Here is a 27,169-nt window from a genome sequence, read left to right as displayed (position 1 = left end):
TCAATTAACTTTTGATGTCAATAATTTAACTTTAAATCGATTCCAAACAAATTCAAGAACAGATCGATTCAACAAATTCTCAATTGAAATTCCAATTCAAGAAGTAAATCAATTCTCAATTCAACAAATCGATTCAAGAAGTAAATTCAACAAATCGATTCAACAAATTCAAGAAGTAAATCAATTCTCAATTCACCAACAAATTCAAGAAATTCCAAAAATAAATTTCAGCAACTAATTCAACAAATCGATTCCAATAAATTTCAGCAACTAATTCAAACAAATTCAACAAATCGATTCCAACAACAAATTTAAGAAATTTCAGCAACAAATTCAGGAAATTCCAACAACAAATTTGAACAAATTCAACAAATCAATTCCAGCAACAAATTTAAGAAATTACAGACCAAATCGAGTAGCAGTAGCTTCGCTTTGAAGCTACTCGCGCAGGTAGAGCAGAGGAGGCGGCGCCTTAGGGTTTCGAGTTCAGAGGGAGCGAGGCAACAGGATCAGTGAGGCGGTGCTTTCAGACGATGGGCTCGGCGGCGGCTGTTCGGCCGGGAACGGAGAAGTGGCTGGCCTCTGCAGCGGTGGCCTTCCGGTCGTGGCGCTCAGGGAAGCTGTGAGAGAGAGAGAGATGAAGCTAGGGGATTTAGGGTAGATTCTGGATTTTGGGGATTTAGGGCTGAGTGGTGAGAGAGAGAGATGAAGCCAGGGGAGCGGCGCTCAGGCGCGGCTTCGCCGGAGAGGGAACCGCGGCGGCCGCAGCCCTCGCTGCTGTCACCTTCGCCGGCAGTAGATGAAGGCGGCGCGATTTCTGGGTTCAAGGGTGCGTGAGAGTTTGAGAAGAGAGAGAGGGCGTGAACCCCTTTGCATCCCCTGTCTCTCTTTCCCGATGAAGAAGAAGAAGAAGAAGAAGAAAGGAGGCGACGCGGCGAGATTTTCAGAAAGTAGGGTTTTGCCAATTAGGGAAGGATTTAACTAGGTGATGATTCATTTGACAGAATTTAATAATGGGAAGGATTTAATTAAAAAAATAGATTAAGATTTAATTGTGGTGGGTCCATAAGGGCAAATAAAATAAATAGATATGTCAAAAGAGGGTAAAATGGTACAAAAAGTGAAATGGGACTTTTTTTCATGGACAAAAAAAAGAGGGCAAATAGGACTCATAAATAATTATGTTTTAATATTTTTACTTAATTTAAAATTGAAAATATATCGCGAGATACAAGGGAGGGTGTAGTAGTAGAAATTAAAAAGATGTAAAAAAGGAAGAAAAAAAAATTCCACCCAAAATTGCAAACGAAGAGACGTACTACGAATTAAACTATACGTAATCATTCAACACAAACAAGCAACGTTTTGCAAGTTCAACATCACAAAGCGAACGAGCACAATGAGAAGAACAAATTGAAGTACAGCAATTATTCAAGCAAGCCATGGCTGCAGCAGCCAGCCACTACCTTTGTATGATAACCTACAACTGCAAACATCACGAGTCATTAGTTTTCATGTAACTCGATAATTTATGAAGATGACAAAATATATATTCAAATGTTTGGCTACGTAACATAATCATATGGGTTATTAATACAATCAGAACTAACCAAATGCAAAGTATTAAAACTTTGGTAAGGAATTACAACAACATTTTATCACCCAAAAACATAGGCATATGTTACACTTTGTCACTTCAACTTTACAAGTATTTAGTTTTGATTGATGTTAACAACATGAACTTTATCAAAGTTAAATATTGCAACATTAACTCAGTGATTACTAGTAATGCATATAACTGAAATTCTGCAAAAGACAGTTGAGACTAGAGATCAAATAAACACAACAAAACTATGAAAAGATTAGCTAAGAGTTAGCATTTGAAAGATAAGTTACCTGGCAAGATGAATAAAACTTGATCATTCAATAGGAGGAAAGATGGACAACGTGAATGCAGAGCCTTCGGCCAGTGTCTGTTTCTTTGCATCCAAAATGTCCTTGGCAGATTCAGCAGCAGATATGCAAGTATGCAACTCCAACTTTTGGAGGCTTGGTATGTCAGCTAGCTCAGCTGGAATTCTACGAAGCTTCTGACAGTTTTTGAGCACAAGGGTGTTGAGCTTGGGGTAGTGATGGGATGAAGCATTCCAATCAATTAAATCCGTGTCTTCAATGTGCAAAAGTTCAAGACACCGGAAACCTCCATCAGCAGCCTCCCAGATGTCCCCACTGAATGCATAATCTTTTAGCTTGAGCACCTCAAGTCTCTCCAGCAATCCAAGGGTAGAAATGTGTTCCCAACTGAGGAAAGTAGCACATAATGTAAGGCTCGTGAGGCTGGGTGGGAATCTATCATATTTAGGAAGGCTACTCAATCCCCCTTCCCTCCGTGGGTTAGGATATGTGTCGTTTATTAGTTTCAGCTTTCCAAGTCCGCTCATTTTCCCCAAACTATCAAAAGCTCCATTCCTTCTGCTAAAAAGCATTGCTAGTTGCCCACGGATGCCCAGTTTCTTCAAATTGGGCGCCTGATCAGACAGTGCATCCGTGCAACTTTCCACCGAGATAAAGCCAAGTGTTTGAAGTTGTGCACTTGTTTTGCCACCTTTAGTTGACTTGAGCAATGTAGCAGAGGCATTTGTCCTGAAATGCCTCAACTGGTTCATCTTCCATATATCTGCTTCAACTTTAAGCGTACGACATGTGGTGTCAACTATAAGAGTTTGTATGTTCCAAAGCTGGTTGAACTTTGATGGAAGAACTGACAAGTTGGACGACAAGGCAATGTATCTCAAATGAAGCAAATTGTACAGGTCACTGTTAATCTTGGTGAACTTGAAGGGTAAAACATCTAAAACTCTAAGCAATTTGAAGGCTGTAATGATGTTTCTACTGTTTTCCGGAGACATGACATACTTATCATTAGAAAAACAAACAAATGAGCTGACACGAGGACCAAAAGGTCTTGATGAGATAAAGTCCTTGCAATTGGAATGAAGAGAAAGGCGACGACACTTATCTATGTCAAAAGTTGAAGGTGCGAACTGTCTGTCCCTCTCATACTTGATTTCATGGAGAAAGTTTTCATTTGCAGCTTCAATGCGGCAGAAATCATGTACCATATCCTGAACCCGGCATCTGTGAACTGTACCATCAGGTTTAAACTTGTCACTTTTGACTAAGTTTCTATTGATAAGATCCTCCAAATATTTCTCAGCAGTTTCCTCCAAACTATAATCAAGCTCTTGTTGTACGAATCCTTCTCCTATCCACATGCGGATCAATTTCGACACTGGAATTTCATAGTCCTTTGGGAACAACCCGAAATAGAGAAAGCATGGGCGCAAGTGGTAAGGTAATTTGTCATAGCTCAGAGATATAGATTTTTGCATGCGATCTGCCGGGTCATTCCCAATGGCATATGAGCTCACGTGATTGGACACTTTTTCCCAACATCTTCTCGTTGCAGTGGTAACTGAGCCTGAAGACCTAGTGACAAGCATGCCTCCTATGACTGCTATTGCAAGTGGCAGACCATCACAACTCTTTGCAATTCGTCGTCCGACAAGTTCCAATTGAGAAGGGCAGTCCAGCTTGCCGAGTGCCTCCAACCGAAGCAGCTCCCAGCTTTCTTCCAAGTTAAAGAGACGCAAATTGTAGGGAGGTCTCGGCCGGCTCGCATAGTAGCCCACTCCATTCATACGAGAGGTGATCAAGACTTTACCTTTTGTATTGTCTTGGGGCAGAGCCGCATGAAGTCTATCCCAATCTGCAGTTTCCCATACATCATCCATGACGATCAAGAATTTTTGTCCCTCCAGAAGACCAGCAACCACATAGGCTAACTCATGGTCATTTTTGGCAAGTATACGGTCACTTATAGTGGTGAGTTGTTTGAGAATGTCTAGAAAGATATCTCTGGCTGAGAAATCCTGTGAAATAGAAAGCCATATACGGATGGGGAAGAGGCATTGGATTTCTAGATCATTATAAACCTTGCATGCCAATGTCGTCTTGCCCAGCCCAAACATACCAATCACAGAAATGACATCAAAATAGTTGGTTTCTCGAGTCAGACGGCGTATCAGATCTTCCGTCGCATCTTTGAAGCCCACCAGATTTTTCTTTTTTGGTGGCCGAGGCTGTTTGAGAAGGGCATACAATTCCAAAGAGAGATGGAAAAAATTGAATTATTGTTCTCAATTATAACTAAGAAAAAAACATTCCAAATTTATATACTAAGGGGGTGTTTGCTGAGCTAATAAGCTCTTCAAAATAGCTTATAAGTTATTTAAAAACTTATAAACTCTTTTAAACTGTTTGGCAAATTATGCTCTTAAACAGCTTATAAGCTCTAGAAATAAGTCCAAGAGCTTATAAGCTTCGTAAAAAATAAGCTCCTCTACCCCAACTTATTCTTTTATAATTTCATATGCGACAATTATTTTACAAATATTTTTTAGCTATAATTTAATAATTTCATCATATCCCAATTCAAGTTAGTTTCTTTCAATTTATAAACTCTTTAAAATAAACTTATTAGTCAAACACCCTCTAAGTTGATGCAACAATCGGTTAACATTGAAAGACTTTGTTGTACAAAAATTAGCATTCGCGCTGATGATGCATGGTAAACAAGTTTATATATAAAATAAATAATAGTTTAATTATCATATCAATCATTATAAATATAATAAAATTATGAATATTTAAATAAAATCGCCTAATCATTTAATTTAAATACATATACATAATTTAAATAAAATCTTCTAACCCGGTGACCTGCGCCCCATCCCACCCTAACCCTAGGGATGAGCACGATACTCGAAATCCGAATATCCAATTTAAACCAAATCGGAATTTGAAATTTGGTTTGGATTTTTTGAATTTTTGGGTCAAATCAGATTGAGTTTTAAGCATATTTTAGATTTTAGATTTTTTGGATCAGATCGAATCAGATTGATAGTTTTAAAATTCGAAAAAATCCGAAATTCGACTTATATTCATAATATATATATGATACTCCCTCCGTCCATTAAAGAACTTCCTAGGAGAGAGTGACACAAGTTTTAAGAAAAATGTTGTTGAGTGTATTGAGAGTAGAGAAAAAGTTGTTAAGTGTATTGAGAGTGGTGAAAATGTGTTATAATTAATATTGAGAGTTGTGAAAAAGTGAAAAGTTAGTAAGTATAAGTGGTGGGGTATAGTCCAAAAATAGATAGGAAGTTTTTTTGTGGAGATCTCAAAAAGGAAATATAGGAAGTTCTTTCGTGGACGGAGGGAGTATTATAATATTATACTCCCTCCGTCACAACCAAGATGATACATTTCTTTTCGGCACGAGATTTAAGGAATTGTAGATTAGTGTTTTAAGTGTGTAGTATAAAAGTGATAAAGTAGGACAAAGAAGTTAATAAAGTGATAAAGTAAAATAGAGAATGTAATAAAGTGATAAAGTAAGAGAGAGAAGGTAATAAGAGAGTGATTAATTGGTTGTAATTCTGTAATTAAAATCCTTTATTTTTTCCATATTTAGAAATATAATATCTTCATTGGGACGGTCCAAAAAGAAATATGTAGCATCTTCGTTGGGACTGAAGGAGTATATAAATATATATAAGCTAGCTCTTTCATAGTTAAATATTTTTAAATTCTAACCCTACACTCTCATCTTGATTAATTACAATTAATGGTTTATTAATTATGACCATAATATGATCGTAATTATCTAATTGTTTAAGATGATCTGTATGTCTATTTTTTTGGATTTTTGGATTTTTCTTTCACATTTTGGATTTCTTAGTTCAGATCGGATTTTTTTTACAAATTTTTTGGATTTTCGAATTATATGGTTCGGATCGGATTAAATCTTAGAGAAAATTCAGATTTTCGGATCGAATTAGAGACAAAAATCTGATCCAAAATTCGAATACTCACGCCTACCTAACCTTAATCTAATTTTTACTCTCATTTTTTCTTTCCCAATCTCTTACTCTCTCTCTCTCTATTTCTGTCTAATCTTCACAGCGCTGGACGCCCTCATTTCTCGGCCTCTCTACTTTCCGCAGTGAGAATCGTTCGGGAGAGCAACTCATAAAGAAAAACACATTCACAAGATAAGAAATTGTGGAAAACCTATTTTAAATTAATATTTAAATAGATAATACATACTAGTATATACAATGAGGCCTAATTATTTTCGTGTGGGGAGGGGTAACAAGTGATGAGATCTTTCGTCCCATAATTTACTATGTGTATCACTCTCAATTTGTTACATCCTCCGTTTCATTTTAAAAGTGGTGTGGTCCATACCAATTAAGTACACTTTCGTTGACTCAAAATGAAAAACGAGTTTATTCAAGTGGGACATTCCAAAAAGAAAAACGAGCTTATTAGAGTGAAACGAAGGGAGTATAAATTTTAACTACTTTTTCTTTAATACTTCCTCCGTCCGTCAAGATTATGTCACAATTACTATATCGGGCGTCCGCCAAAATTATGTCACTTTCCTTTTAAGACTACTTTTATCAATAACCGGTCGTTCATGGTCATCACTACAAGACAAAAAGAAAAAATTAAAAAAAATGTTAAAATTAAAATAAATTCACAACCGATTACAATTTCAATTGCAGACCAACTTCTAATAACCTCTATTTTGGGGAAGACATGTGGCACAAGTGTCATCATTTGATTAATGATTACTTTATTAATTTTGTAAACCATTTTATATCACTATTTTTGTAAATTAAAAATATTGACATAATTTTCGTAAACCATTTAATATCATTATTTTTGTAAGCTATTTTATATCACTATTTTTGTAATTTGGTTTATTTTGTAAGCTTTATTTTGTTATTGACACTTATAGAAATTTTTGAATTACTAATTACGGATATAAATAATTTATATATAATTTTTAAATATAATAAAAATTAATATATAAAAAGTATGTATATTATTAGCAAATGTATTTTAGGTTAAAAGGGGTCATTGATAAAACATAAAGGTTGTTGAATTATGGGTTGTATATGTGGAAGAGAGAGAAATGAATTTTTTTATTAAAAAGTTGGGTTGGTGTAGGTTGTTGATAAAGGTAGTCTAAGGCAATGATCCCATCATCCTCTTTAATATTTTATCCTTACTAACACTCTTTATTTACAAAAAAACTCACCCAAAAATCAATCTCAACCACACATTTCATAAAGTGGTGGCACCCTTTCTCCACTACATCAAAATCATCACCAATTTTATTAAATCTCGTACCCAAGCAATTTGACATAATCTTGGCAGACGGAGGGAGTATTAATTTATTACTCCATGTTTTAATATGATTTCAAGATAATAAGCAAGAGTTTACTCATTCAATTAGGATTTTTAATTATTTTTTATGAATTAATAAAGGATTATTTTGGTTAATTAATTTAAAATTAGAACATTTTTTTATTTTAATTTTTAGTAATAAATAATTAGAATTTATTATAGAAGTAATATTTTTATTTTTATAACAAATAATTATAAAACATAGAGATTTAAGGGTGAGACACGGCAGAGCATAATAAATTATGAAGACAGAAGATTCCGTCCCGAGTTATCATTCAAAAGAAAAGCACATAAGCTTACAAGATAAGAAATTGGGGAAAACCTTTGGGATACAGATTACTAGACAGTCTAGACTGTACATTTTAATTTAATTTTTCTTTAATATAGATTCTACACATTTTCTCTGTACATGATTAATTTTTTTTTTTTTAATTTCTCTATCAATTTTAATTATATTGATTGATGTTATGAAATTGAACACGTATAACAAAGAATTTTTTTCCTCACAATATATATATATATATATTTATAAGCAAAGATGAGAGGAATGGAGGGGTAAAGTGTCACCTCAGGTTTTTCATGGCTGTCTTCATCATCGACGCTCAAGATGCCGAAAAGGGGCATGCGGCGCTCGGCCTTCTGTTTAATCCCTTCAACCTTTTTGGCAACGGCGTAGAGATCGATCGAGGAGGAGCTCTTGGTGCTTTTTTGGTGGACGGCGTTGGTAATAAAGGCGTCAATGATATCTTCAGACTCATAAACAAGATCTTGAATCTCCCTCACCACCACCTTCATAAACTCATCCTTTCTCCGCTTCTTCACTCTGTCCCTCAAAAAGGCTCTGAAGAAGTCGAGATCCCTCTCCAGATTCTCGATTTGGCCCTTGGCGCCTATGATTAGATTGGTGTGGTATACCAGGGTATCCTTGAGGTTTTCTAACAGAAAATCAGCTGCTGCTTCCGCCATCTCTCTCTCTAGATTTCTGTATTTGCAACTATCAGACTTACGCTGACTTTAAAATGTTGGGTTTTTCTGAGAGAGACGCAGCCCAGCTAATCCAAGCTATAATGCCTAATATTAAGGTTTTTCTTTTTAACCCGCCTGATTTTAAGGATTTGTTTAATAACAAGTTGCAGCGAATCAAGAACGGAAAATCTTGGGTGTCGTGTCTGTGCATTTGGTCCGAACCGACCCGGACCAAACCGCCAAATTAGTTTGACCGTACTCAATCCAATTTGCACCACTTGCAAAGTCCTGACGCACCTTTCGATTCCTTACCTGTACTTGGAAATCTCTATATGGGTTTTAAAAATGTGTTCGAATCAAATTGCCCCTTGGAGCACCCACAGTGGGTGACTCGATGGGGTGACTCGAGTCACCCACTGCAGCCACACACGACTTGAGGGTGTCACGATAGATCAAGCTTGGCCTGATCTCCTTTAATTAAGGCGGGTGTTGCTCCTATTAAAAAAAATAAATTGAATTAACGACTTCATAGTCATTTCACTCCATGTTTTTTGTTTTTCCCCAATGCCTTCATAGCCGTTTTTCATCCTTTTTTCCCTTTCTATAAATACATCATTCATTTTTCATTCACACACAACTAATTTTCTCTTTCAATCTTTCTCTATTTCTCCTTCATTCACACATACAAAAAAATGGAATGGTTCGATGATACTTTGTCGTCTTCATTCGACAGTGTAGTGGAGGCGATTATGGATAAGATCCATGAGCATAAATAATTGTTTGCTAAAATGTACTCCCAACCGGCGTCGGAACGTGTTGTTCATCACCGACAATATGTCTATCGTGATCGTGAGGCTACCCATTTACGTCTTATGCAAGACTACTTTAACGATAATCTGACGTACGGGCCTACATTTTTCCGACGTCGTTTTCGGATGCAGAAGGAGTTGTTCTTGCGCATCGTCGAGGCTGTTCAAGGTGAAGATACTTACTTCCAGATAAGTCATGATGCACGAGGTCGAGGCTCTCTTACGCCTTTGCAGAAATACACGGCGTCTATCCGCCAATTAGCCACTGACGTCAGTGCTGATACTTTCGACGAGCATCTCAAAGTCGCCAACACGACGGGGGGTCTATGCCTCAAAAAATTCTGCAAGGCTGTCATCTGGGCTTACGGAGTCGAGTATCTTCGATGTCTTACGACGGCGAACATCCAACGCCTTCTTCAGATGCATTAGGTGCGACACGAATTTCCCGGAATGCTCGGGAGTCTTGATTGTATGCATTGGGTTTGGAAGAATTGCCCAAAGGCGTGGCACGACGCATATACACGCGGTGATCAAAGGGAGCCCAGCTTGATCTTGGAGGTTGTTGCATCCCACGATTTGTGGATTTGGCATGCCTTCTTCGGTGTCGCCAATTCGAACAACGACATCAACGTGCTGAACCAGTCGTTTCTGTTCTCCAATGTGTTGGATGGAACGGCGGCGCCAATGATCTTTGAGGCCAACCGTCACTATTACTAGGTGGACTACTACTTGTGCAACGACAAATATCCAGAGTAGCGCTGCTTCGTCAAGAGTCCGCCGATGGCAACCAATTCAAAGGAGGCGTGGTTCAAGAAGATGCAAGAATCAGCATGGAAGGATATCAAACGTGCCTTTAGAGTGCTTCAAGCTTGATGGAGAATCATTCGAAGTCCGGCGCGGGGTTGGTACGTCGAGCATCTCAAGGACATCATGATGTGTTGTATCATTCTCCACAACATGATTGTGGAGAACGAAGGTGAAATAGCAGCCCATTGGAAAGATGATGACGCAGGATACAGGGCGTCTAGCAGTGACTCGACGGAGAGTGCTCGAGCAACCCCAATTTGCTTCGAAGAATACATGCAAAGAGATGCAATTCTCCAAGATAAACAGATACATGCTCAACTCCAACATGATTTGATCGAGCATGTTTGGGCGCGTTTCGGACCTCTAGGGCCGAAATAGTTATTTTAGTATATGTTTTTAAATTTTTAAGATTTATGTAATTTTTAGAATTTTCAAATTAATGCAATATAAATTTGAAGTAAATTGTGTTATTTAAATTTATGCAATTAAATTTAAATAAAAAATATAAAAATCAAAACTAAAAAAATTAGGTCAGCTATCAAGTCACCCCACTGTGGCCTCCTGACTCAATGTGGTCCCTCCTTTTATCAGGTCAGCTATCAGATCACCCTCATTGTGGATGCTCTTATGCAAGATAGGAGAAACAATTTTAATCTCCTCATTTTGGTTTTTACTTTTATTTTATTTTTAAAATTCAACTTAAATTCCATATAAATAAAAATATTCACATTGGAAAGTCTAGGTGGAGATCCCATTGTCCACATCAAATTCCAGCGGCAAAAAAAAATTAAATGACAAATAATATATATATATTTTTTTTTTGATAAATTAGGTATCGCATTGTCAATACTTAAGGTGGAATTTTTTAATAATTCGCTAAAATGATGAAACAATAAGTGAATTAACTCTATTACTTTTATATATCAATGTTAATATTCAAAAGTAAATGCTCTAATATTTGTCGCATTTCCTCTATTTACATATGCAATAGATAATGTAAAACAAATTGAAATAGAGGTGGTCTCATGTGCAATCGATTGCACTATGCAACCGGGTTGTACATGACCTAGATAGTTATCCATATGGAATATCCTGATCCATATAGATGTAATAATTTCATATCATCTGATATACACAATCCAATCCAATTGCACCATGCAACCGTGCGCAGGAGTTTTTGTGATTGAAATAAACTTGAGGCTCTTAAATATATAGTTTCCTGCACACTTTACACAAATGTAGAGAAACAATTCAACAAAAGTATCCTTCTGCTTCTTCACTCAAATAACCAATTTAAATATAACCTGTAACAATCAAGCGATGAGTAACAAGATACTCAGAATCATACCGAAACTCTTTCCCTCTCTCTCTGTGCAGATGTCTTCTATACATTTGCAGACACCAGTGATATAAGGGGATTGGAATTCTACTTGCACCAGAGAAATTACTATTGGTGTCACATTTTTGCCCAAATCAGAACTTCCATGGACTTTAGATCAATACTCATGTAAATCATTAAACCTTGGAAAGATTGTCGTCAACGCTAATTAGCGATGGATCAACCTCAGGTAAATCATTAAACCTTCTGGGACCGAGGGAGTATGTATGGACAATTTGTACAACCTCAGTGACATGCAAACATAAACATTAAGATGTAAAATTAAATTATTTGATCCACCACAAATTACAAACAGACAGACGTACGGTGAAATAAACAGATACTCATTCAAGCCCAGCAGTTATTAAGCCAGGCGGTGGAAGACCTTACAATTGCAAACATCACGGGGTAGTTAGTTTGGCATGTAGCTCGATAATTCAAGGAGATGACAAAATAATATATTCAAATGTTTGGCTACATCACATAAACATAGTGGCTACTAATACAATCAGAACTATCTGAATGAAAATTAAAAGTACTAAAACTTTGGTAAGGAGAAACAACATTTTACCACGTATCCAAATATTTCGTTGCGACTTGTTCATGAACTTTTGTTCTGTTGATGATAGCAACAGGAAAGGATCTTTATCAAAGTTAAACATTGCAACTTCAACTCACTTATTCTAGCCAAAATATGCATCCAACATAGATTACTATGATTATTTTAAGATTGATTCTCAAATAAGTGCAAATGCTGCAAAAGACAATTGAGATAAGAGATCAGATAAACACAAAGTACAAAACTATGAAAAGATTTGCTAGGGGAGTCAGAATTTGAAAGATAACTTACTTGGCAAGATAAATAAAACTTGATCATGAAATAGGAGGATAAATGGAGAGCACGAATTCAGAGCCTTCAGCCAGTGTCTTTTTCTTTGCATCTGAGATGTCCTTGGCAGATTTAGCTGCAGATATGCAAGTATGCATCTCCAACTTTTGGAGGCTTGGTATGTCAGCTAGCTCAACTGGAATTCCACGAAGCTTCTTACAGTACTTGAGCACAAGGCTTCTGAGCTTCGGGTAGTGACGGGATGAAGCATTCCAAACAATTAAATCCGTGTCTTCAATGTGTAAAAGTTCAAGTTGCTGAAAACCTCCATCAACCGCCTTCAAGATGCTCCCACTAAATGCATTATCTTTTAGCTTGAGCACCTCGAGTCCCTCTAGTTTTCCGAGGGTAGACATATGTTCCCAACTGAGGAAAGTAGCACATAATGTAAGGCTCGTGAGGCTGGGTGGGAATCTACGATATTCAGGAAAGCTACCCACTCCTGCTTCCCTCTGTGGGTAAGGATATACGTCGTTTATTAGTTTCAGCTTTCCAAGTTCTCTCATTTTCCTCAAACTATCAAAAGATCCATGCCTTCCATCAAAGAGCAAGCCCAGTTGCCCACGGATGCCCAATTTCTTCAAATTGGGCACCCGATCAGAGAGTTGTTCCATGCAACTTTCCACCGAGATAAAGCTGAGTGTTTGAAGCTCTGAACTTTTTTTGCCACTTTTAGTTGACTTGGGCAAGGTAGCAGAGGCATTTGTCTTGAAATGCCTCAACTGATTCATCTTCCATATATCTGCTTCAACTTTAAGTGTACGACATGTGGTGTCGACTATAAGAGTTTGTATGTTCCAAAGCTGGTTGAACTTTGATGGAAGAACTGACAAGTCGGACGACAAGGCAATGTATCTCAAATGAAGCAAATTGTACAGGTCACTGTTAATCTTGGTGAACGTGAAGGGAGAAACATCTAAAACTCGGAGCAATTTGAAGGCTCCAATGATGTTTGTACTGTTTTCCGGAGACAAGACATACTTATCCTTGGAAAAACAAACAAATGAGCGTGCACGACGAACACGAGGTTTTGATGAGATAAATTTCAAACACTTGGAATGCATAGAGAGACGGTGATACTTATCTAAGTCAGAAGTTGAAGGTACAAACTGTCCGTCCCTCTCATACTTGATTTCTTGGAGGAAATTTTCATTTGCAGGTTCAATGCTGCAGAAATCACGTACCGTGTCATGAACCCGGCATATTTTAACTGTACCATCAGGGTTAAACTTGTCACTTTTGACTAAGTTTCTATTGATAAGATCCTCCAAATATTTCTCAGCAGTTTCCTCCAAACTATAATCAAGCTCTTGTTGTACGAATCCTTCTCCTATCCACATGCGGATCAATTTAGACACTGGAATTTCATAGTCCTTTGGGAACAACCCAAAATAGAGAAAGCATGGGCGCAAGTGGTAAGGTAATTTGTCATAGCTCAGAGATATAGATTTTTGCATGCGATATGCCGGGTCAATCCCAATGGCATATGAGCTCACGTGATCGGACACTTTTTCCCAATATCTTCTTGTTGCAGTGGTAACTGAGCCTGAAGACATAGTGGCAAGCATGCCTCCTATGACTGCTATTGCAAGTGGCAGACCATCACAACTCTTTGCAATTCGTCGTCCGACAAGTTCCAATTGAGAAGGGCAGTCCAGCTTGCCGAGTGCCTCCAACCGAAGCAGCTCCCAGCTTTCTTCCAAGTTAAAGAGACGCAAATTGTAGGGAGGTCTCGGCCGGCTCGCATAGTAGCCTACTCCATTCATACGAGAGGTGATCAAGACTTTACCTTTTGTATTGTCTTCGGGCAGAGCCGCATGAAGTCTATCCCAATCTGCAGTTTCCCATACATCATCCATGACGATCAAGAATTTTCGTCCCTCCAGAAGACCAGCAACCACATAGGCTAACTCATGGTCATTTTTGGCAAGTATACGGTCACTTATAGTGGTGAGTTGTTTGAGAATGTCTAGAAATATATCTCTGGCTGAGAAATCCTGTGAAATAGAAAGCCATATACGCCTGGGGAAGAAGTATTGAATTTTTTCATCATTATAAACCTTGCATGCCAATGTCGTCTTGCCCAGCCCAAACATACCAATCACAGAAATGACATCAAAATAGTTGGTTTCTCGAGTCAGACGGCGTATCAGATCTTCCGTCACATCTGCGAAGCCCACCACATTTTCCTCTCTTGGTAGCCGAGGCTGTTTGAGAAGGGCATAAAAATCCAAACAGATATTGGAAGAAATTAGAAAAATAACTGCTAAGAATGTATATTGTATTGATGCAACAAGCAATTAACGTTGAAAGAATTTGATATATAAATATTTAATTTGTGTGCGCCATGTACCACTATCAGAAAACCTAGCTTGTGATCCGTTGAATTTCGATGGAGGTGTTATGCATCTAAAATATTTTATTATTAATAGAATTTTACAATTTTAGAAAAGTAATAAATGGGAAAAATAAGAAGTTAAAGAAAAAAATATATAAAAAAATATATTCTCTCCGCCCACAAAATGAATACTCATTTGAGGGCGCCAGGAGTTTTAAGAAATTAATTTAAGTGTGAGTAAGTGAAATAAGGGGTCCACATTTATTGTGAGCGGATTGTATAGGTACACTTATCAAAAATTAAAATTAGTACTCATTTGGTGAACAGACCAATATATATATATATATATATATATATATATATATATATATATATATATATAGGGAGTGGTTCAATTGAGAAGCTCAAATGTGTTGAGAAGTTGAGAAGCAATGTAATAGATGAACATGTTAGTACATTTTGATGAACATGGTAATTAGACCCTATATCAATAAATTATTTGAACATACCAAATATAACTGACGAACATACGAATCTATTTAATTTGTTAAAAAATACGTCACCGCCAATGATCGAACCTCAAATCAAACTCGTGTTCATAAAAACTAATTGGCATGTTCATCTATTAAATTGCTTCTCAACTTCTCAACACATTTGAGCTTCTCAATATAACCTAACCCTATATATATATATATATATATATATATATATATATATTTAGGGGGCCGCTCCAATGAGACCCCCTAATTTTAGTGAGATCTAGGGCACAATCTGGTGCGTTTATTTTATCAATCCTACGACTGATATTGTATCTGGAGGGTGATTTTTTTTCGCAGGGTTCGAATCCTGGAGGGAGCAGAATATTATAAATTTTGTTATTCATCAGTATATAATGCATTGTTCATCAGTATATACGGCCATGTACATCAGTATCTATGTTTTATTCATTACGAATTTTTCAAATTTTATTTTTCATCAGTATATACATCTTGTTCATTAGATATACGTTTTGTTCATTAGTATTATATATGTCTTATTTATTGTACTCATGTTACACGAAAAATAGGGGGTCTCATTGGAGCGCGCCCCTATATATATATATATATATATATATATATATATATATATATAGGGGAGGGCTAAAATAAAAACACTTTTAAGTGTATAAAATATGGATGAATCTCAGCCCTTAGATCATCAAGATCTACGGTTGATTCGTAACCCTCCTGGACGAATTCGTGATCCTGGGTTCGAATCCCAAATGTAGCAAATATTTTTTTTTCACAATTCGTAATCATGTTGGATGAATTCGTAACACTGTTGGATAAAATTCGTAATTTGAAAAAACGTTTATATTTATACACTTAAGAGTGTTTTCATCCTAGCCCACCCCTATATATATATATATATATATATATATATATATATATATAGGCTACCATGAGAGCAAATCTTAAAATAAGAAATAAGAGCAATTTTTAATGTATGAATTTTATGTAGAACACGTATGAATTCGCTGTATAAATGTATGAATTGTGAAAAATAAATTTTTGCTACCTTTGAGATTCGAACTTAGGACCATAAATTTATCCAACAGGATTACGAATCAACCGTAGATCTTGATAATCTAAGAGCTGAAAATGATTCTTATTTTATATCTTAAGAAATGCTCTTATTTTAGCCATTCTCTATATATTAAGGTAGGGTTAATATAAAAACCCCTCTTAAGATGAAAACTAGGAACCAATTTAAAGCCATTGATTTAAATAAAATAGAGGGCTGAGATTAAACTACATATGCACAATTTCGATTGCATAGATGCACAGTTTCAATTGCATAGATGCACAATTTCGATTTGCTTGAGTATTTTGCATTGTTGGTTTCAATTGCATAAATTGCATATTTTTTAAGTGCACAGTAAAATATAATAGATGCACAGTTTCTTTTGTTGACTAAATCCTAACCATTAGATCTAATATTTAAAAGGTCAAGATTAGGTTCCTAGTTCTCATTTTAACAGAGGTTTTTATTAGAACCTCTTCCTATATATATATATATATATATATATATATATATATATATATATATATATTGCGAACGAAGGAAGTATAATTTATAAATAAACTTTCAATTTTATTATAATCACAAATTTATCTCTCAATTTTAAAATTAATTTTCAATTAAAAATTACCATTTTAATATATCACTAGCATTTTGCACGGGAAAACATTTTTAACTTTATATTTATATAAAACTAATACAAATTCAATTATTATACTTATAAATATAATAAAAATAATAATTTGAATTAAATATTGACAAAATAAAAAAGAATTCACAATTATAAAATTCGATATTGAAAAACAAAAAAAAAATAAGTTAAAAAATTAAAAATAAAATACTAATTAAAAAATTAAAAATAGATTTATTCAAAAAATATGAGAGAGGAGAGATAAATTTATAAAACTTTAACACTTAAATAAATTTAAATTTTACATTTTAAATCAAATATTTTCATGAAATATATCATATTAAAGCTTTTATCGTTATCTTTAATTTGATATGCATATTAAATATTTTATAATTAATTGAATTTCACAATTCTAGAAAGAAATGCAACAACAAATAAGAAGTTAAAAGAAAATGAAAATAAAAAGAAAAATACTTCATCCGTCCACGAAAAAGAGTCATGTTTCCCCTCTTTTTTTTTGTCCATAAAAAAAAGTCTTGTTTCACTTTTGGGTTAAGGTACAAATTCACCCCTAAACTAGACACCCCTAGAGCGTATACCCCTCATTTTCGACCTTGGCCCAAATACACTCCCAGAGTCCATAAAAAGGGTGCATTTAAACCCAACGAGTTAACGGCAGTTAACGACTGTTTCTTGCCGTTAACTTGCTGGGTTTAAAAGCACCATTTTTATAGACTCTGGGGATGTATTTGAACCAAGGTCAAGAATGAAGGGGTATACGCGCAAGTTTATTTAAATTCTTTTTTCTTTTCTTTTTTTAATTTTTAAGTGGCGTCGACGTGATTTCGATCACAATCGGCGGTGGAGAGGGGGGTCTCATCCCCTTACTATCTCGATCCCATCGCAATCGGCGCATACGGCGCCATTTGCGAGGGAGATTTTCGTCTCGTCCTTAGCTGGCAACAACAGCCCCAACGGGATGTCGATGACCAACCTCGCGCCGTGGCTCACCACCGTTGGCGCCGGCACAATCGACCGCGATTTCCCCGCCAACATCATCCTCAGTGACGACAGAAAATTCTTCGGCGTGTCTCTCTACTTCGGCGCGTCCCTCAACGGCAAAATGCACAATTTAATTTACCCGGGAGACGACGATGATGACACAACAGAGATGAAAAGTTGTCGATGTCGGCACTGGAGGTGAGCTCATTGGCACTGGTGCCAGTAGAGCGGTCACGACGGGAGGTAAAGCTGGAGGAGTTGAGACCGAAGCTGCGGCCAAGAGTTTTTTTAATGGCGGTGAAGGTCGGGGTTCTGGTGAAGGCTAGCCGGAAAAGTTTTAAAGAGCAAAATCCATAATTTAAATTAAAAAAAAAAAAAGTTAACGGTGTTAACTCGCTGGGTTTAAATGCACCCTTTTTATGGACTCTGGGGGTGTATTTGGGCCAAGGTCGAGAATGGAGAGATATACGCTCTAGGGGTGTCTAGTTTAGGGGTGGATTTGAACCTTAACCCTTCAGTTTTTGTACAATTATACCCTTCACGGGCTTCAATATTTACTTTACTTTGCCATTAATACATCTACCTCAATAACTAAAAATAATTCACTTAATTCCTTAATTAACACTAATCCGAATTAAAACCCACGCACACACTCACAAAACACACACGACACACACATAGATGCAGCGGCGCCCCCTCCCCCCCTCATTCCTCACCGGCATCGCCAGCTCTCCAGGAACCACCACCGGTGCACCTCCATTCTCTCACCTCTCGCCTCACGCCCTCTCTCTCTTCTCGAACTCTCACGCACCCTTCAACTCAGACGCCGCGCCGCCTTCATCTACTGCCGGTGAAGGTGACAACAGCGAGGGCTACGACCGCCGCGGTTCCCTCTTCGGCGAAGACGCGCCTGAGCGCCGCTCCCCTGGCTTCATATCTCTCTCTCTCACCACTCAGCCATAAATCCCCAAAATCCAAAATCTACCCTAAATCACTCAGCCATAAATCCCCAAAATCCAGAATCTACCCTAAATCCCCTAACTTCATCTCTCTCTCTCTCTCTCTCACCGCTCCCCTGAGCGCCACGACCGGAAGGCCACCGCCGCAGAGCCCAGTCACTTCTCCGTTCACGGCCGAACAGCCGCCGCCGAGCCCAATCTCTTCCCCGGCGAGGAATGCCGCCGCTGACCGCCTCTCTCTGTTTCGCCCTTCATCCCTCGCTCTCTCTATTTCTCAGGTAACAACGACAACCCCTCGTTGTACCCTCAAATTGCCGCCTCTCAGAGCTCGAAACCCTGATTTCGCCGCCTCGCTCCACCTGAGCTTGAATTTGTTTTGGTGGAATTTGTTGTCCAATTTGTTGTTGAATTTGTTCGAATTTGTTTTGAATATCCAGAAAGTTGTTGAATTTGTTGGAATCGAATTTGCTGTAGAGAGTTTGAATTTGTTGTTGTACTTTCCTAAATTTTATAGGTGGAATTGATTTGTTGAATTTGTTTGAATTTGTTGTTGAAATTTATTTCTTGTTGAATTTGTTTGAATTTGTTGTTGAAATTTATTTCTTGTTGGAATCGAATTTGTTTGAATTTGTTGTTGAAATTGTTTGCTCAATATTGCTATAAATTGTTTACCCATTAATAAAGAATTAATCAATTAAAATTGTTATTAACATTACCCCTATATATTTACTTCTCTCTCCACTTACACCTATTTTAACAACTTTCTTAAAACCCGTGCCGAGTCTCAAATGTGACTCTTTTTTATAGACGGAGGGAGTATATAGTTTAAACATAAACCTTCAATTTTATTATAACTACAAAATTGCAACTCAATTTTGAAATTAATTTGAAATTGAAAACTCCTTTTTAATATAGTACTAGCATTTGCACTCGTGCAACACACAAAAAATATTTTTATATTTTATTATATATAAAATTGATATTAGTTTGATTATTATATAAAAATTCTAAATATAATTAAAAATACTATAATTTAAGATAAATATATTTTAGCTTAATATAAAAATAATAAAAAATAATTCATATTAATAAAATTGATATTGTAAAAAAAAAACAATATAAGTTAAAAGATAATTGAAAAAAAATAGATTTATTCAAATAAAAGAGGAGAGAGAATTTTCTTAATTTTTAATCTTTAAATAAATATAATTTTTATATTTTAAATCTAATATTTACATAATATATCAAATTAAAGCTCTTGGCATGATCTTTAATTTTATATGGATATCAAATATTTTATAATTAGTCGAATTTCACAATTTTAAAAAAGAAATAAAATAGAAACAGAAGAAGTTAAAGAAAGGAAAAAAAAAGTGTATAGCTTATAAATAAACCTTCAATTTTATTCTAACTATAAAATTGAAACACTCAATTTTGAAATTGATTTGAAGTCTGGATCCAATCCAGATTCATTGGATCAAAAAATAAAATCCACATTTAGATCCATAAGATTCGCAAGATCTTGGATCCAAATAAAAATCCATATTTTCTATCTTTAAAAATAAATCATAAATGAAAATAAGTTTATTACACCATAATTTATTAGAAAATTACAATAATAAAAATAAGTTATACTAATATAATGAAAATACATAATTATCTCATTGTCAACCAACACAACACATTCACGTCACCAACATATAATATGAAGGAGGTGGAATCGTGAAATTAGGAAATAGAGATTTCTCGAGGTTAAGAACTAGTGGATAAACTCAATACTGAGGATCTAGACATAAAAATAAAAGTCACCAACATATATTATGAAGGAGGTGGAATCGTGAAATTAGGAAATAGAGATTTCTCGAGGTTAAGAACTAGTGGATAAACTCAATACTGAGGATCTAGACATAAAAATAAAAATGATATACTCACTCCGTCCCACTTCAAGTGTTAGTATAGTTATTTAGTAAAAGACTAATTAGATTATTAAGGGGTGTGGTCTAGAATTGAAAAATTGGTGTGGATCCCAAAGATTCTCATTTTTTTGGACTAATTTTTTTCATAAAATAAAACAAGACATTTAAAATGGGACAACCCAATAAGAAAAATGAGACACTTAAAATGAGAAGAAGAGAGTACTGTATTACTTCATCTGTCCCACTTAAATTGACACTTTTGAGTTAGACACGGAGATTAAAAATAAAAGGTTAAGAGTGTAAAGTAGATAGAATCCACTTATTTTATGTATGCATAGAAAGTAAGGACCGCATACTATTTTAGGAACGTGTCAATTTAAGTGGGACAAACAAAAAAGGTAAGTATATCAATTTAAGGGGGACAGAGGAGTATTAGGGATGCTTACTTTAAAAGATTAGATTTGATAGATTAAAATAATAAGATTAATCCCTTATTTGCTTTAATGGATAATTTTTTTTGACAAATTATCATTTTTATCATTTAAATTAATTTTACTTATTTTTTATCTATACTATATTAAAAGGGGAGTTTTCAATTTGAAATCAATTTCAAAATTGAGTGGCAGTTTTGTAGTTATAATAAAATTGAAGGTTTATGTTTAAACTATATATTTTGCTTTTTATTTTCATTTTCTTTAATTAACTTCTTATTTGTTATTACATTTCTTTCCAAAATTATCAAATTCGATTAATTATAAATATTTAATATGCATATCAAATTAAAGATAACGATAAAACTTTAATGTGATATATTTTATGAAAATATTTGATTTAAAATGTAAAAATTAAATTTATTTAAATATTAAAGTTTTATAAATTCCTCTCTCCTCTCTCATATTTTTTGAATAAATATATTTGTAATTTTTTTAAATTAGTATTTTATTTTTAGTTTTTTTAACTTATTTTTTTATTTTTGTTTTTCATAATATCAAATTTTATAATTGTGATTTTTTTTATTTTTTTAATATTCAATTCAAATATATTCAATTAAAATTAAATTTTTTATTATATTTGTAAGTATAATAATTGAATTAGTAATAATTTTATATAAATACAAAATTAAAAATATTTTCTCGTGCATTGCACGGGATGTAAATGCTAGTTTTATTGAAAGAGTGAATTCAAGAAATTTTATATTTAAAAATAAAATTACTTAGTCATGCAAAATAAACACTCCTAAATAGATTAGGTATGTACGAATCTCAAAAATTATAATCCAAATCTACAATCCGGAAGTTAGAGCCCCGAGCCAAATCCATCAAATCTTTTTTTGAAGCTCCAAAAAAAGAAAAAAATATACCTGCATTAGTGGATTTGGATTGGATCTAAGATCCATAATCCATTGTCATGTCATCTCTCTCTAATTAATCCTATTTTGGGAGTGGATAATCCTAATTAAATTAGGATTTGATGATTAAAGATCTATAAGGGGAGATGTGATGAATAGAGAGGGGTAAAAAGGTGACCTCAAGTCTTCGATGGCTGTCACTATCATCGACGGTGGAGATGCGAGAATCGGTCGTCCACAGCTTGACTTGATTCATAATCCACTCAACCTCTGGGCCAATGGCGAGGAGATCGGCAGCATTTCCCGAGTAGCTCTTGGGGTTTTTCTCGACGGCGGCGCTGGTAACAAAGGCGTCAATGATATTTTCGGCCTCGTAAACAACGTCTTGAATCTTCCTCACCAAATGGTTTATACGCTCATTCTTTTTCCGATTCTTCAAGGTGTCCCTCAGGAACGCTCTCAACAAGCGGAGATCCGTCTCCAGAATCTCGATTTCGCCCTTCTTGTCTTGCATTAAACGGGAGTTGTATACCACCAGGTCCTTGATGCTTTGAAGCAAAAAGTCAACTGCTGATTCCGCCATTTCTCTCTCTATTTTGCGGGTATTCCCTCACTTAGTAGTCTATTTAGCTACGACACAATACAGCGGCGAGTGGTTTTATACATGTTAATTTTGGGATGAGATCCAATGCGTCGGTGTATCATGCTTATATTTATTATTTTAAAAATATTTTTTATAAAAGTAAAATTTATTATAATACTGTAAATTATATTTAATTCTTATTTTAATAAAAATTACTTTCTCTGTCCACCAAAGTTACGTCACTTTACTTTTGACACGAATTTTAAAAAATAGTAGTGTGTATTATTGTGAGTGGATTATGAATCCCCTTTTGATCTGAATGAGAAATCGCACTTCTCCAAAAACAGTGTGAGATGGAGAGGAAAACACTCTGTCAATAAGGAGAACTATGATGATCTGAATGAGAAATATACGCACTTCTCCAAAAGTAGTGTGAGATGGAGAGGAAAGCACGAATTACTTCTCCAAATTATAATATATTAGGATCTTATTTCGTGGATATCGATCATCGCTTCATATATAATTTCAATAACGAAGAGCTAATATCAAAGTTCAGGCTATATAAAAAATAAATCAAAGTTAAAACTGTAAATTAAATTTTTTGTTGAAAATTCAAGCTACTATAAACTATAATTAATCCATTTTAAAATAAAAAGAGTAAAAATGGGATAAAATGAAAATGAGAATTATAGTGCCTCTTATAAAATCAATGCACTATAAACGTGAGGCGCTACGGTGGGGACCACCTTATAGCGCCTCCCATTGGAGATGCTTTAAATCGTATGGCCTATTGAATTGGGTGAATGGAGTAGTAATTAAAAATGTGTCAATAGGCAAAAATGCCCACTTTGTTAAGTGTAAAATTAAAAATGCCAACTTCTTTTAGTGAGGTTGTTGTCCGGGCGGCAAGCTACTTTTTTGACAACTGACTATTTTTTATCTTGCAAGTACACTGATTGAGACATGAAGGGTAATTTAAGTATTTTGAGCATAGGATTAAGTTTTTTATAATAAATGAGCATTTTTAATTTTTGAGTTAACAAGTGGGCATAAAAAATTTAACCGCTTAAAAAAATTGATAAAATTATTTTGAGTGGTATAAAAGTTAGAGAGTAAAGGTAGCGCTAATTGCATGGATTAAATAAAATGGTGGATTCATTAAAGACATAAGTTGTAAATAGTTGGAAAATAAAGGATATAAATATACAAAAAGATAAATGAAACACTTTTTTACGGACAAGAAAAAGATATAAGTAGGACATTTTTTCGCGGACAGAGATAAATCAAGTAATGTTCATCAAAAAATGTGTAAACAATTTGTCAAATCTCAAAATAATAGGTGGAAAAAATAAACAAGAAAAGTATAAAACCGGCAGTACTCAATTAAAGAGAACCGGTCTAATTGACTCGGCTTCAAAAATAGTGGTTTTCAAAAAGTGGACACAGGTAAGCGCACTACGCTCTACGCAGGTCCTAGCTAAGACATTTCCCAGTTTGCGGTAGCTAATGGCATAGTCAACGCCCGAGCAAAATTGCAGGTTTTCCCTTTCCATACTATCTATTTAGCTGTGCGATTTTACCTTCTCAATGCAAACCATAAGATCCTACTTCTGATCTATCACGCCATGAGGTGAGCCTTAATTAATTTAGAAGAAAATAGAAATTCATGAGTAGCTGGGTTTTTTTTTTTCGCAATGTGCTTATTTGACTTTATGGGAATTACTTATAGATTTGCCTCCTAATGTTCCTAGTTTTCGATTTATAAGCAAGTTCCGATGAACTGAAAGTTGAGAAGCCGGAATTGCGCTTGATAAGTTACATGAAGTTGATTGGATTTGATTTTATTGTCAAAATTTAACCTTACAAAAGTGTTATACTTCCTGCTGGATAATTGAATCTATTGATTATATTTCACTTTTATGTGCCAAATGTTTTAGCTACTTTGTTTCAGCTCAAGCTTTTGCATATTATCTGTGAATATATATGGGGAATTCAACTATTTCCTATAATGTTAAGATTGCCAACTTCAGTAATGTTCGAGTTGAACGAACATTTATATATCCAAAGAAAGCAACTGATTAACTGATTAGTTTTTGAAATGTAGAAAAAGAAGTTTGTATCTTTGGGATACTCTGAAGCTGCTAAGTCTAAAACTGTGCTTTCGATGTCTCTAATTGTAGTCTCCACAGTTCTGACAGGTCTCAAAACCAGGAGATGAAATCTGATCAGGCTGGGGTCAATGTAGACAATAAAGAATCAAAAGCTCAACTGATTGAAATCATAATATCTTCTTTTGATCAAAAGTTAGATAAGTTGTCTGTAGATCCTTCATATTCGTATGCAGCATGTATCTATAGAGTTTCTGAGAAGCTCCGGAAAGCAAATGAAGGAGCATATACTCCTCGATTAGTGTCAATTGGTCCACTTCATCACGATATAGCCCAACTTCAAGGCATGGAGGCTTCCAAATTGAAATTCATGCATAATTTCTTGAGCAGATTTGGAATTGGGATGCATACCTTAGTCAAATTTGCAGCAAAGGAAGAAAGCTTTGTTCGCGGCTGCTATGAGGGTAAAGTTGACCTTTCTGTTAAGCAACTCACAGAGGTGATTCTGTTGGACGGGATATTCATCGTTGAACTTTTTCTGCAAAGCTATTTCTCACAGCTGAGAGACAAAAACGAGACAGTATTTGAAAATCAGTGGATCCACAATAATTTGTTGCATGATATGTTGTTGCTAGAGAATCAGCTACCTATAAGAATAATGAAAAGCCTGATGAGTTTTGTGGATCTTTCATTCTTGAACGAAGGCACCATGCTCACCATCTATGATCTTGCTCATAGTTTCTTCAAGAATGTTGGTAATACACACAAGGTACCACTGACAGCGCGTTGTAATAATGCTAGGCATTTTGTTGAGTTTCTTCTAATTCTTCACGCTCCAACAGAGAAACGAGTGCTTTCTACGGAAAAGATGAGGAAAAACCCGTCTCCAACTAGAAAGTTTGAGTATTCTCGAAGTGCAACGGAGCTACAAGAAGCTGGAGTCACGTTTCGTGGTGGGAAAGGGGATTGTTTGCTTGAGGTTTCCTTTCCACTAGTAGACGGAGAAGGAGGTTGCTTGTTTAAGCTTTTGTGTGAACAAGGAGGTGTGTTGACGATCCCCAAATTGAGAGTTGATGAGTTGAGCGAGACATTCTTCCGGAATCTTGTAGCCTTTGAGCAATTGGGCCATTTTGGGTACTTTTCCAAATATATTACAAGTTATGTCATACTCATGGATAGCTTCATAGACACTTCGAGTGATGTTGAGCTACTTGAGCATCATGGCATCATCGAGAATAAATTAGGCAATAGCCAACAAGTAGCAGACCTGTTTAACCATCTTCACAAGGAAGTTGTGACTGAAGCAAACGATTTCTATTTTGCTGAGCTTTGTGGAGATTTGAATGACTACAGCAAGGATTGGCTTCACCAGTGGAAAGCCAGTTGGTTCAGATCAAAAGTGGCGTTGAGAAAGAATTATTTCAGCAGTCCTTGGTCCTCCTTATCTGTTGCTGCCGCGACCGTGTTGCTCATTCTTACAGTAATTCAAACAGTCTGTTCAATTCTGCAGGTATTGTTTCACATCACTATCACATTTTCCTACCATTCAATTATAGTTATTATATAGTGTTTCAGAATATCAATGCTTATCAAGTCTCTAATGATTGCTTCCTTGTCATGAGCTGTGTCTTCTCAAAATTCATACCCTTATCTATGATGCTTATTTAAGCAACATCTATTCTGCTAAAACTTCCTCTCTTAAAATTTGTACTCTAATTGTTTGTAGGGGAGTTTTTTTTTTTTTTTTTTTTTTTATGGTTACTTTGGATGATATGATAGGGATGACAACTGGAAAATTATTCAGCTCGATTGGTTTGAATTGAATAGCTTGAGTGCCCGATAAGGTTGGCAAGAAATTGATTAATTTTGAACTTATTTAATCATCTAATCTTTAAAATGTTACTAGTATATTTTAGTGCCAGTATTAATGTCTGAAAACTCTTAAACACTTGAGCCTTTTTATTCTTTTCTCTTTTCCCCTTTTTGGCTTTAAAAAATATTCTTGAGCTTTTACAATATTATCTTGTTTTTCATTTTTAGGTTTGATGAGCAGGAGTATCAGGAGCCTTAATATTTGTAGAGAAGGAAAAGTTATGTGAGATGCTCTTGGTGACACCTTATCGTCTTCAGCTGGTTGTTTTCACCTTGTATATATTATTCAAAGTTTTATTTGTATTGAATTTGCGATGTTGCAAATGACATTTTAATGATTGTATTTAGAAAGAGTGGATTTTGAAAATAACCACTTTTGAATAGTAAATTTAAAAAATATCCATTAAGATAAAAAAAATTAAAGAAATACTCACACTTACCATTTTACCCTTGCATATAAATTTTTTAAAAATACCCGCGAACTCACAACCAAAATAATTTTGGTTGTGAATTCAAGCTTTAAAACTCGAATTTACAAATGAATAACAAGTATTGGTTGTGAATTCAAGTTCTAATGTTTGAATTCACAATTAAAAATAGTGTTAGTCATGAATTCACAACTATAAATAGTGTCAGTTGTGAATTTGCGTGAATTCACAATTAAAAATAGTGTTGGTTGTGAA

General features: G+C 35.2%; 3 protein-coding genes across 5 annotated transcripts; 1 reads left to right on the top strand and 2 right to left on the bottom strand.

Annotated features, from left to right (window-relative positions):
• Positions 1-1,299: 1,299 nt before the first annotated feature.
• LOC130991773 (putative late blight resistance protein homolog R1A-10) lies at positions 1,300-8,628 on the bottom strand. Its single transcript, XM_057916164.1, has 3 exons — positions 7,888-8,628; positions 1,897-4,142; positions 1,300-1,486 (listed from the first exon to the last, which is right to left on the bottom strand). The coding sequence occupies exons 1-2, from the start codon at positions 8,284-8,286 to the stop codon at positions 1,920-1,922; spliced, it is 2,622 nt and encodes an 873-aa protein (XP_057772147.1). The 5' UTR covers positions 8,287-8,628; the 3' UTR covers positions 1,300-1,486; positions 1,897-1,919.
• Positions 8,629-11,530: 2,902 nt separating this feature from the next.
• On the bottom strand, positions 11,531-22,660 carry LOC130991771 (putative late blight resistance protein homolog R1A-10). Its single transcript, XM_057916163.1, has 3 exons — positions 22,102-22,660; positions 12,131-14,376; positions 11,531-12,034 (listed from the first exon to the last, which is right to left on the bottom strand). The coding sequence occupies exons 1-2, from the start codon at positions 22,504-22,506 to the stop codon at positions 12,154-12,156; spliced, it is 2,628 nt and encodes an 875-aa protein (XP_057772146.1). The 5' UTR covers positions 22,507-22,660; the 3' UTR covers positions 11,531-12,034; positions 12,131-12,153.
• Positions 22,661-23,907: 1,247 nt separating this feature from the next.
• Positions 23,908-26,837, top strand: LOC130991837 (UPF0481 protein At3g47200-like). Of its 3 annotated transcripts, none has more exons than XM_057916250.1 (3): positions 23,908-24,044; positions 24,696-26,124; positions 26,655-26,837. In XM_057916250.1, the coding sequence occupies exons 2-3, from the start codon at positions 24,721-24,723 to the stop codon at positions 26,658-26,660; spliced, it is 1,410 nt and encodes a 469-aa protein (XP_057772233.1). In that variant the 5' UTR covers positions 23,908-24,044; positions 24,696-24,720; the 3' UTR covers positions 26,661-26,837. The 3 variants fall into 3 exon arrangements, with proteins under 3 accessions (XP_057772233.1, XP_057772231.1, XP_057772232.1); XM_057916248.1 differs by having other exon boundaries at positions 23,922-24,136; XM_057916249.1 differs by having other exon boundaries at positions 23,970-24,136; positions 24,705-26,124.
• Positions 26,838-27,169: the final 332 nt, after the last annotated feature.

This window comes from Salvia miltiorrhiza, chromosome 7 (assembly GCF_028751815.1).
Source record: "Salvia miltiorrhiza cultivar Shanhuang (shh) chromosome 7, IMPLAD_Smil_shh, whole genome shotgun sequence".
In the NCBI taxonomy this organism is placed as follows: Eukaryota; Viridiplantae; Streptophyta; class Magnoliopsida; order Lamiales; family Lamiaceae; genus Salvia; species Salvia miltiorrhiza.
The sequence above is the reverse complement of the archived record's forward strand: the minus strand, read 5'-3'. Positions and strand labels throughout refer to the sequence as shown.

What these genes read in the sequence shown, in the direction of transcription:
- LOC130991773 (XM_057916164.1), bottom strand. Translation starts at nt 8,286, where the DNA reads ATGGCGGAAGCAGCAGCTGATTTTCTGTTAGAAAACCTCAAGGATACC. An exon ending in ACAGCCATGAAAAACCTGAG is followed by an intron (nt 4,143 to 7,887) that starts GTGACACTTTAC and finishes CTTCTCAAACAG; the next exon opens with CCTCGGCCACCAAAAAAGAA.
- LOC130991771 (XM_057916163.1), bottom strand. Translation starts at nt 22,506, where the DNA reads ATGGCGGAATCAGCAGTTGACTTTTTGCTTCAAAGCATCAAGGACCTG. An exon ending in ACAGCCATCGAAGACTTGAG is followed by an intron (nt 14,377 to 22,101) that starts GTCACCTTTTTA and finishes CTTCTCAAACAG; the next exon opens with CCTCGGCTACCAAGAGAGGA.